Consider the following 12,322-nt stretch of genomic DNA (forward strand, 5'->3'; position numbering starts at 1 on the left):
TCTTTACTAATAGTTCACTAATATCTGACTCAACAGATATCTTTGGCCCCCATACACACTTAGGTTGTACAACTGATGTACGACGCATTTGACACCATGGTTGTGATAGCTGATATTTTGGTGATACAATAAAGAGTTCAAACAACCACTGCAGGCTTCCAACGCTTATGTAATTATATTTGTGCAGAAAACCCCCGTTTGGTCACAACGATTGTGCCAAATGCATCAGTTGAGTATGTTTCACTTAGTTGTTAACCCACTTTAGGTTTACCCTAACTTTCATTTCAATTCCATTCAGTTTGACTATGACTTACAATGGCTAGAACAACTCTACAAGGCTTTTAGTTTAGGTACCAACTGTGTGAGTATCTGTAGTTTGGTGCATACTGATGAGAGACTTTGGAAGGCATTTGCAGGAGTAGCCAACAGGTTGAGGCTCATGCCACCAGAATTGAGCCCAAATGAAGCCATATCTAGAATCCCTTATAAAAGTCACGATAGCAGGTATTGTAAAGACAGTTTGCTATAATGTCCCTGCTGCAGCATGAGGCCTGCTCAGGAGACCTGTACTTTATGCCCTTTTTCAACAGCAGAAACAGATATATTTCAGGGAACATGGTGTAGAGTTTAAACGGAAGTATTTAGGAGAAGTTAAACCCCACCTAACAAATATAGCAAAACTTTAGCACTTTAACTCAGTCTCAAAGTGTGAAGAGGAACTAAACTAGGGCCCACAGAGTGTTGTAAGGGTTGGTCAAACTCTGTGAAGATGCACTAACATGTCTGGTTAAAATACAATAAAAATGTAATGGGAAACTGAGTTGAAGACCAAGAAGGCATAATGGCTTTTACGGTAATATTGTTTTTAGAGGAATTGCAGTAATGGTCAAATATTTTTTTTAACGTTTAAAAAATAATGCAACTGTGAAAGAGGAATCATCACTCTTCAAATGTGGTTCTGATATAAATGTATAAGTGAATGATTGTGGAAGAAAAACAATCTAATTTGCTGCTGATTTTGAATAAGCTATAAAATCATCACAAAATACACTATTTTTTCAAAAGTATGTCGAAACCCTTCAAATTAGTGGATTCAGCTATTTCAGCCACACCTGTTTCTGACAAATGGAAAAATTGAACACACAGTCATGTTTGTCTATGTTTGTCTCCATAGACAAACATTGGCAGCAGAATGGCCTTACTGAAGAGCTGAGTGACTTTCAACGTGACACCATCATAGGGTGTCATATTTCCAACAAGTCAGTTCGTCAAATTTCTGCCCTGCTAGAGCTGCCATGTCAACTATACGTGCTGTTATTGTGAAGCGGAAATGTCTAGGAGCAACAATGGCTCAGCCGCAAATTGGTAGGCGTGTAGCGCCTAATAATTGTCTGTCCTCAGATGCAACACTCACTACCGAGTTCCAAACTGCCTCTGGAAGCAGCGTCAGCACAAGAACTGTTCATCGGGAGCTTCATGAAATGGGTTTCCATGGCCAAGCAGCCGCACACAAGCCTAAAATCCTCATGCGCAATGCCAAGAGTCGGCTGGAGTGGCGTAAAGCTCGCCACCATTGGACTCTGAAGCAGAGGAAACGCTTTATTTGGAGTGATGAATCATGCTTCACCATCTGGTAGTCCGATGGACATATCTGGGTTTGGCAGATGCCAGTAGAATGCTACCTTCCCCAATGCATTGTGCCTACTGTAAAGTTTGGTGGAGGACAAATAATGGCATCGGGCTGTTTTCATGGTGCGGGCCATGCCCCTTAGCTCCAGTGAAGTGAAAGCTTAACGCTACAGCATTCAATGACATTCTAGATGATTCTGTGCATCCAACTTTGTGGAAACAGTTTGGGGACGGCCCAAACCGGTCATGCAGTGTATATTGAGTACAAACCAGTAGCCTCTAATGTTAATAATGAACGGAATACATAGTCAGTTGCGGAACTGAATGCATTCAACCAAAATCTGTCTTCTACATTAAACCTTATTTCGCAGATTTTTCCACTTTGGATACTTGGTTAATCAAACTAGCAACTTCTCAGTTACTGTCTCAACGCTTTTAAACTGTAGGCTACCTGTCGCTCATGATAAATGCATTCAGCATGCTTGTGAGTTAATGAAGAATATGTCAGCGAATGTGTTTTTAACTCATATTAAGGTAAGTACCCTTTTCTCAGCAGATCTTGCGTATTGGGGAAATGACTTCATCCATCAGACCACAGAGGGGTTTAAAAAAAGATAGAGGATATTGCAAGTGTATCTCTATCCAATGCAAGGCATTTGGAATATTATTCACATGTACTTGTTACAAACAGCCAATCTTTAAATATGTACACATTTTCTTGTATAAATCTTTCTTATGGTAAATAAAACTGCATGTAAATACAAAAGGCATGGGTATTGCAGTGTGTGTTGGGATCGCAGTCTGTGGCTCAGTTGTTTGAGTACGGTGCTTGCAAAGCCTGGGTTGTGGGTTTGATTCCCACGGGGGACCAATACAGGAAAAAGTACAAAAATGCATTGACTCACTACTGTAAGTTTCTCTGGTTAAGAATGTCTGCTTAATGACTTAAATGTCAACCAAGTTGGTTTGATGGGTTGGTTGATTATGGTCTATATACAGTATGGCTGGGCGGTATACAGTATAGAGGGACTTCCTGGATTGCAGCACCAAGTTAGAGAGAGTAACAGAATGGGGACATGAAGTGACAGTTCACACCCATCAGAGAGACACAGGGCTCCTGATCAACAGGAGGAGAGAGCACACAGAGAGGTAATGTGCTGATTCAGTCTAACTTTCTGCATGGATCGAAAGACAAGCTATTCAACCATTATATATTTTTGTTTTGTTACATTGAATGACTGTTAAAACTTGATTATGACTACTTAATGTAATGGTAATTTTCTATGAATCATTTAGGGCATTACATCACATTGCTTCATAAGGCTTTATATACAGTTGAAGTCGGAAGTTTACATACACCTTAGCCAAATACATTTAAACTCAGTTTTTCACAATTCCTGACATTTAATCATAGTAAATATTCCCTGTCTTAAGTCAGTTAGGATCACCACTTTATTTTAAGAATGTGAAATGTCACAATAATAGCAGAGAGAATTATTTATTTTGGCTTTTATTTCTTTCATCACATTCCCAGTGGGTCAGAAGTTTACATACACTGAATTAGTATTTGGTAGCATGGCCTTTAAATGGTTTAACTTGGGTCAAACATTTTGGGTAGCCTTCCACAAGCTTCCCACAATAAGTTGAATTTTGGCCCATTTCTCCTGACTGAGCTGATGTAACTGAGTCAGGTTTGAAGGCCTCCATGCTCGCACATGCTTTTTCAGTTCTGCCCACACATTTTCAATAGGATTGAGGTCAGGGGTTTGTGATGGCCACTCCAATACATTGACTTTGTTGTCCTTAAGCCATTTTGCCACAACGTTGGAAGTATGCTTGGGGTCATTGTTCGTTTAGAAGCCCTGTTTGCGACCAAGCTTTAACTTCCTGACTGATGTCTTGAGATGTTGCTTCAACATAACCACATAATTTTCCTACCTCATGATGCCATCTATTTTGTGAAGTGCACCAGTCCCTCCAGCAGCAAAGCACCCCCACAACAGGATGCTGCCACCCCCGTGCTTCACGCTTGGGATGATGTTCTTCAGCTTGCAAGCCTCCCCCTTTCCCTCCAAAGATAACGATGGTCATTATGGCCAAACAGTTCTATTTTTGTTTCATCAGACTAGAAGACATTTATCCAAAAGTACAATCTTTGTCCCCATGTGCAGTTGCAAACTGCAAACTTTTATGGCAGTTTTGGAGCAGTGGCTTCTTCCTTGGAGCAGCAGCAGCCTTTCAGGTTATGTCGATATAGGACTCGTTTTACTGTGGATATAGATACTTTTGTACCTGTTTCCTCCAGCATCTTCACAAGCTCATTTGCTGTGGTTCTGGGATTGATTTGCACTTTTTGCACCAAAGTACATTCATCTCTTGGAGACAAAACGTATATCCTTCCTGAGCGGTGTGACGGCTGCGTGGTCCCATGGTGTTTATACTTGCGTACTATTGTTTGTACAGATGAAGGTGGTATCTTCAGGCGTTTGGAAATTGCTCCCAAGGATGAACCAGACTTTTGGAGGTCTTGGCTGATTTCTTTTGATTTTCCCATGATGTCAAGCAAAGAGGCACTGAGTTTGAAGGTAGCCCTGAAAATACATCCACAGCCAAAACTATAGTTGGTTAACAATACATTTGTGGAGTGGTTGAAAAACGAGTTTTAATGACTCCAACCTAAGTGTGTGTCAACTTCCGACTTCAACTGTAGCTTATTCATAAAGATTTATAAATGCAGTTAAATATATTTTGGAGCAGTTATATAAGCTTATGTTGGGCATTATAATGTTTTACAGGGAGTCACTCATAAGGAGTTATAAATATGCTTGGAATGCATTATGAAGAAGGCGCTCATAGGAACTGTGACCATACATTTTTCTTTGACATACTCTCTAGGCATTACAGCAAAATACGTCTTAGTTGAATAAACATGCTAAGACGGTTGTTATGAATGACACTGTAGCACTCATAAAGATGTAATGAAACGTTAATATCGGATGTGTATTGCTATACGTTGTTATTATCACAACACCATTTCATATTCTATTTCACACTTGTGCTCCAGACCAGAAGACACAGACAGAGACAGTGACAAGAAGAGAAAGAGGAAAGAGACCCCGGTACTGTGATTGATTCATCAAGGCAGTGGAAGCAGGATGTGGGTCCTCATCTCGGCAGCTCTACTTCTCTCTCTGACAGAGAGAGCCACATGCGATAGTAAGGTCCCTTTTATCACAACTAATGTTAATGTGATAATCATTAGTAGATGTGGTAGGAGTAGTGGTATGGCAAATATCTCAGTAGACACTATCTCATTAAAAAAATGTTTACGAACAAGTGAAGTAGTATCCAAGTGCTTTCTGTATTACTCATGACTGTATTCATTTCCCTCCATCAGAACCGGCAGCACAACCAACAGCATCATCCTGGACCATCACCTTCAGTCCAGCAGAAATAACAGCAGAGAAGGGACTATGTGCTGTTATTTCATGTACTTTCACTCACCCTGATAACATCAAGCCTACCGCTGCAGTATGGTTCAAGTGCCCTGAAAGTGACAGATGTGATGAGGATAAAAACATAATTTTCCACTCTGAAACTCACTCTAAAGCTCAGAAGGGTTATAAACAGAGAGTATCTCTACTGGAGACTGATCTGACAAAGAAGAACTGTAGTGTGATCATCAACGACATCAGAAAGAATGATTTTGGAGAGTATCAATTCAGACTTCCAAGTTCATATACATACACGAAGAAAGTGAACATCACAGTGAGCGGTACTATGACTATTATTACCAGTTACAGTGACAACCTATTATTGTAGTTAATTGTATACAGTACAGACTTGCCAAGTTCCCCTCAGGTCTCCCTTATTATAAAGTCCTATCATAAGAAGACATTACTGGGAAAACTCCCATTCAGAGTCATCACATGCATGCTGCTCTCCTACGGCTGATTATGTGTCACTGCTGTTTTGTACACAGATGTAAAACTCACTTCTGTGTTTGTATTTCCTGCCTCCAGCTCTGACCCAGAAGCCCTCAGTGTTGACTCCTCCTCTGACAGAGGGAGAACCAGCTACTCTGACCTGCATCGCCCCGGGGATGTGCTCTGGAACTCCTCCTAACATCACATGGACATGGAGAGGAACAGGAGACAACATCACTGAGCTCAGAGACAACACCACCATACAGGAGAGAGAGGACCTGACCACTGTGACGACAACCCACTTCTCAACGTTGACCTTTACCCCCTCAGCTGAACACCACAACATGATGGTTACGTGTCAAGTAACCTTCCAGAAAAAAAATAAAATTGAAGAGACAGTAACTTTGAATGTGACATGTGAGTACCACCTATCCTACATTTGACATTAAACACCTTGTTCCAGAGAATCTTTGAAACCTAAGAATAACCTTGATAATAAGCAAATTATACAGTATGAAGGCTCCACCTGCAGTTACAGTGCCTTGCGAAAGTATTCGGCCCCCTTGAACTTTGCGACCTTTTGCCACATTTCAGGCTTCAAACATAAAGATATAAAACTGTATTTTTTTGTGAAGAATCAACAACAAGTGGTGCACAATCATGAAGTGGAACGACATTTATTGGATATTTCAAACTTTTTTAACAAATCAAAAACTGAAAAATTGGGCGTGCAAAATTATTCAGCCCCCTTAAGTTAATACTTTGTAGCGCCACCTTTTGCTGCGATTACAGCTGTAAGTTGCTTGGGGTATGTCTCTATCAGTTTTGCACATCGAGAGACTGAAATTTTTTCCCATTCCTCCTTGCAAAACAGCTCGAGCTAAGTGAGGTTGGATGGAGAGCATTTGAACAGCAGTTTTCAGTTCTTTCCACAGATTCTCGATTGGATTCAGGTCTGGACTTTGACTTGGCCATTCTAACACCTGGATATGTTTATTTTTGAACCATTCCATTGTAGATTTTGCTTTATGTTTTGGATCATTGTCTTGTTGGAAGACAAATCTCCGTCCCAGTCTCAGGTCTTTTGCAGACTCCATCAGGTTTTCTTCCAGAATGGTCCTGTATTTGGCTCCATCCATCTTCCCATCAATTTTAACCATCTTCCCTGTCCCTGCTGAAGAAAAGCATGCCCAAACCATGATGCTGCCACCACCATGTTTGACAGTGGGGATGGTGTGTTCAGCTGTGTTGCTTTTACGCCAAACATAACGTTTTGCATTGTTGCCAAAAAGTTCAATTTTGGTTTCATCTGACCAGAGCACCTTCTTCCACATGTTTGGTGTGTCTCCCAGGTGGCTTGTGGCAAACTTTAAACTTCACTTTTTATGGATATCTTTAAGAAATGGCTTTCTTCTTGCCACTCTTCCATAAAGGCCAGATTTGTGCAATATACGACTGATTGTTGTCCTATGGACAGAGTCTCCCACCTCAGCTGTAGATCTCTGCAGTTCATCCAGAGTGATCATGGGCCTCTTGGCTGCATCTCTGATCAGTCTTCTCCTTGTATGAGCTGAAAGTTTAGAGGGACGGCCAGGTCTTGGTAGATTTGCAGTGGTCTGATACTCCTTCCATTTCAATATTATCGCTTGCACAGTGCTCCTTGGGATGTTTAAAGCTTGGGAAATCTTTTTGTATCCAAATCCGGCTTTAAACTTCTTCACAACAGTATCTCGGACCTGCCTGGTGTGTTCCTTGTTCTTCATGATGCTCTCTGCGCTTTTAACGGACCTCTGAGACTATCACAGTGCAGGTGCATTTATACGGAGACTTGATTACACACAGGTGGATTGTATTTATCATCATTAGTCATTTAGGTCAACATTGGATCATTCAGAGATCCTCACTGAACTTCTGGAGAGAGTTTGCTGCACTGAAAGTAAAGGGGCTGAATAATTTTGCACGCCCAATTTTTCAGCTTTTGATTTGTTAAAAAAGTTTGAAATATCCAATAAATGTCGTTCCACTTCATGATTGTGTCCCACTTGTTGTTGATTCTTCACAAAAAATACAGTTTTATATCTTTATGTTTGAAGCCTGAAATGTGGCAAAAGGTCGCAAAGTTCAAGGGGGCAGAATACTTTCGCAAGGCACTGTATGTCATGGCTTTGACTTTTCCCCTTTTTAATCATGATCCATTGTTATTAGTCCCTCAACCAACATAGTCTGAATTTAGTGTATGTTTAAAAATACATCTGTACAATTAGAAACTCTTTGCACTTAAAGATGTGAAAGACCCCCAAATAACTGGACATAAAATGGTGAAGGAGGATGGTACCCTGGATCTGACCTGCAGTGTTGACAGTTACCCTCCATCTGATATCACTTGGAGTAAGAACGGGACAAGTACCCCACTTCAGAATTACACTGAAAATGCCACTCTCACCATCTCCAATGTGACAAGAGAACATGCTGGGGAGTATGTGTGTACAGTTCAACACCTCAACAGGACTATGACAGCTTCCACTGTTGTCACTGTGATGTGTAAGTACTAACTTGACTGTAATATACAAACTCATGTCATATTTTATGATCTGGAATTACTCTGCCATGTTTTTAGCATCAATCTATCACTGATATCTCTCTCTTCACTGTCTTTTTCCAGACCTTCCTGTGATTCTTCCTGGCTCTGGGTGTGTGGACCAGGCAGAGGTCATGACCTGTCTGTGTGTCAGTCAGGGGGTTCCCTCACCCCTCATAGTGTGGCCACTGCTGGAGCTCAACACAGAGAGGTGCAGCCTCACTACGTCAGTGTTGGGTTCCTCAGTGAACAGCACCATCAGCCTGCCTGTTGGAAACCACAACAACACCACTGTGGAGTGTGTCAGCAGAAATGTGGTGGGTGAAGTGAGAGAGAAGCTGCAGGTCACACAAAATAAGAGCCAAGAAAAGCAAAGAGGTAAATATGTATGTCAAGTTACTTGGTTAGAGAGTCACAGCTTCCCATTCCCACCCAATGTTTGTAATATTGAGGATGTTCTGTACATTTAAGCTTGGGGAAATTAATATTTTCTTCCAGAGGATATGAAGGAATGTGAGCCCCTTCTCATTCAGAGTTGTTGTTCTCTTTTTAGAGAAGGAATTGGAAGGCATTATAGCTTTGCTGTCGGACCTAAAACTGATTACTGCATTTGTGGTTGGTGCAGCCCTCTCAACCATCATCTGTTGTATCTTCCTGTGTTTGAAAGGGAAATGTAAAAGGTAAATGCATTCTATTACTGACGTACAGTGTTAACTGTAGTGTTAACTGAGTGTTGTTTTAAAATACATTTCAGATTGTCTTTAGAAATTCATATTTACTATCAAGAGAATCAGATACGTTGTCAAATGCACCAACGCCTTGCACCATAATGTAATGGGCGTGTTTGCTAACCCCTCCAAGATACAGTTAGAGAAATGTCATTTGCAATATTTTCCTTAGACAAAAAGAGAGGATCCCAATGTACTCAGACTGCAAAAGCCCTTTCATGAACCTGGAGATGGTGACATGTGAAGACCAACAGGTGCAGTACCAGTTCCTTTCTTTATTCAGCTCTGCAAACATTCAGTTATCAACTCATATTGGCATGTGAATGCTAAAACAGCATAAACAGATCTGGGATCACCAAGCTAACAAAAGACTCCTAACACAGTACTTTCTGTCTTCTACTCCATAGACGGATGCAGGACAGGCTGTGGGGGGCGAACAGACCCCTCTGCAGTTGGAGCTGAGCGAGGGAGCTGAAAATAGAGGGCCCCAGACCAGTGGAGCCACGGGAAAATTTGCCACAGGGGAAGAACTAAATGAAGTGGACTACGCCAGAATCAACTACTCCCTGCTGAAGAAGACTCCTGAGGAGGCAGAGAAGAAGACCACAACCACAGAGTCAGACTACGCCAAAATCAAAAGAGAGAAGAAGAAAGAAGGGGATGAAGATGGAGGAGAGGGGAGTGGTGTGAATATGGGGAAGGATGAGGAGAAAGAGAACGGTAAGCCAGCAGCAGAGTCCGATGAGGATACAGCGCTTTACTCCAACGTCAAGGCTATTATGGGTGGTGGTGAGTGACAAAGCAATTTTCGCTAGAAACATGGGGGAAAGCATACAGTATTAGCCATGGGTTCTTATATAATTTTCTGAATCCGGATTGAGTTTTATGATGATACTGAGACTTTTGTTTAACTGAAGCTAGTGTAGTTAGTAGTTTTGGTAAATGATTTATTTTACAGCGCTGTGTCAGCTGGTACTGTATGTTCCTGGTGGTTGTATTCAATAAGAATATTTTCTAGTTGTACATAGAAGCAAGTTTTGGTAATGTTTTTCAAGGAAGTGTAATTTTGACTTCTGTAATAATTCTGTTTTGTCACCACGAGGAAGGACTGACAAAGATGTGGTTTGGAAAAGGTAAAGACAAGTTGACTTAGATTGTTGACAACATGTAAAGTATATTTCTTCTCCAATGTTTATTGAAAATAAACATATTACATATTACATATTAACATGGACGTGACATCAGTCAAAATAAGACATGCTATCAAGAACAAGTTCAAACTAGCTGAAACGAGCCACCTACGATTCCCCAGATGGCATCTTTGTGTCATTGTTGCTACTGTAGCTGTCTGGCCATCCAGAATCACGACAACACACGGCCTTCAGCCCCATTGAAGCGCGTGTATCGTTTGTGTCATTGTTGCTACTGTAGCTGTCTGGCCATCCAGAATCACGACAACACACGGCCTTCAGCCCCATTGAAGCGTGTGTATCGTTTGTGACATTGTCAGCTCACCACTATCTGAGAATATTTTTCTATTTATAGGTGTTCATTATTTCAACATGATTTTATATTGAGGCACAACCTCACTTTTTTCCATTTGTTTGTTCTCTGAAATCTGTTCAAAGCATGTATAAATGGTGTATTCTCTTTTTCTCACGGGTCTGCTTAACAACATCCATACCCACACATGTAGTCAGAGCTGGCGGTAACCTTTTGGGGGCCCTAAGAAAAATGTTGTTTCCCCTACCTTGTGAGCACAACATTTTAGGGCCCCACTCTTGACCTCAAAATTTTTTTTATTCTACACATTTTGCCATGGGACTTAGAGAAATGATGCAATACATACACATTCTGTCAAGGGGTTCAGAGAAGATTTAGCCATTTTCTTACTCATTTCATGCTATTTTACTTATTTTACCATGATTCATACATAAATAGCAAAACATTCGAATAGTATACAACTTAAAAGCGTAATGTACTTTTTTTTCTGGCTAGTCCAAATTAGATCTATTTCTTGCTTATTGCAGCATTATGCTGCGCTATGAGTATTCTATGTTCCGAAATATATATTCCAACCGCAAGGCGCTACAGAGGGAAATAGTACAAGTACATCACTTGGTCCAAGCTTCCTGCCATCCAGGACCTCTATATTAGGCGTGTCATATTAGGCGTTCTCTCTGCTATCACATGGTAAGCGGTACTGGAGTGCCAAGTCTAGGTCCAAACGGCTCTTTAACAGCTTCTACCCCCAAGCCATAACACTGCTGAACAATTAATCAAATGGCCACCCAGACTATTTTCCTAGCCACCACGCTTCTACACCTGCATTGCTTGCGGTTTGGGGTTTTAGGCTGGGTTTCTGTATAGCACCTTGTGTTATCGGCTGATGTAAAAAGGGCTTCATAAATAAATTTGATTGATTGATTGATTTGCATTGACACTATTTATGAACACAGCATAACAATATCTCCTAGGTTCTTCCACAATAAATGATATTAAACTAGAGTACATTAATGAAGATTTTTAAAAAATGTATGTAACACAAGGGCAAAAAAGTGTGGATTTATTTATATGCCCACATTGAGCAACAATGCCTAATTTATCATAACCATTACAGATAGATCCTAACTGCTAAATTGCTACATATACACTGAGTGCACAAAACATTAAGAACATCTACTCTTTCCATGACAGACTGACCAGATTAAAGCTATGATCCCTTATTGATGTCACTTGTTATTAAATTCACTTCAATCAGTGTAGATGAAGAGGAGGAGACTGGTTAAAGAATGATTTATAAGCCTTGAGAGAACTGAGACATGGAGACCTACAGCACCCGGTGTCACAGGAAGGCCAAAAAAGATAAATCAAGGACAACAACCACCCGAGCCATGGCCTGTTCCCTTGCTATCATCCAGAAGGTGAGGTCAGTACAGGTGCATCAAAGCTGGGACCGAGAGTCTGAAAAATAGCTTCTATCTCAAGGACATCAGTCTGTTAAATAGCCATCCCAAGCCGGGTAATAACCGGCTACTCAACCCTGCACACAGACATGAAATCTCTGGCCACTTTAAATAATGGAACACCAGTCACTTTAATAAATGTTTACATACTACTTTACTCATCTCATATGTATATAATGTATTCTATTCTACTGTATTTAGTCAATGCCACTCCGACGTTGTTAGTCCGAGTATTTATATATTTCTTAATTCCCTTCTTTTACTTCTAGATGTGTGTATTCTTGTGAGTTGCTATATACTATTGAACTGTTGTAGCTAGGAACACAAGCATTTCGCTACACCCGCAGTAACGTCGGCTTGGTATGTCTCTGTGACCAATAACATTGTATTTGAATTGATAGGCGCATACAGACAGCTTGGCTACACTGTAACCGAAGCGGCCACAGTGCGGCTCAGCCAGGACTGTGACTTTTCCAACTGGATGAACACATCTTA

The 12,322-nt window shown here is 40.9% G+C and overlaps 1 protein-coding gene across 3 annotated transcripts; it reads left to right on the forward strand.

Moving 5' to 3' along the window:
• Positions 1-2,688: 2,688 nt before the first annotated feature.
• Positions 2,689-10,089, forward strand: LOC139393208 (sialic acid-binding Ig-like lectin 5). Of its 3 annotated transcripts, none has more exons than XM_071141659.1 (9): positions 2,689-2,778; positions 4,694-4,845; positions 5,036-5,404; positions 5,652-5,972; positions 7,839-8,096; positions 8,218-8,511; positions 8,687-8,813; positions 9,034-9,115; positions 9,269-10,089. In XM_071141659.1, exons 2-9 carry the CDS (start codon positions 4,785-4,787, stop codon positions 9,656-9,658), a joined length of 1,902 nt encoding a protein of 633 aa, XP_070997760.1. In that variant the 5' UTR covers positions 2,689-2,778; positions 4,694-4,784; the 3' UTR covers positions 9,659-10,089. The 3 variants fall into 3 exon arrangements, with proteins under 3 accessions (XP_070997760.1, XP_070997752.1, XP_070997768.1); XM_071141651.1 differs by having other exon boundaries at positions 2,692-2,778; positions 5,027-5,404; XM_071141667.1 differs by lacking the exon at positions 5,036-5,404 and having other exon boundaries at positions 2,741-2,778.
• The last annotated feature ends 2,233 nt before the right edge of the window (positions 10,090-12,322 follow it).

This window comes from Oncorhynchus clarkii, chromosome 3 (assembly GCF_045791955.1).
Source record: "Oncorhynchus clarkii lewisi isolate Uvic-CL-2024 chromosome 3, UVic_Ocla_1.0, whole genome shotgun sequence".
NCBI lineage: Eukaryota > Metazoa > Chordata > Actinopteri > Salmoniformes > Salmonidae > Oncorhynchus > Oncorhynchus clarkii.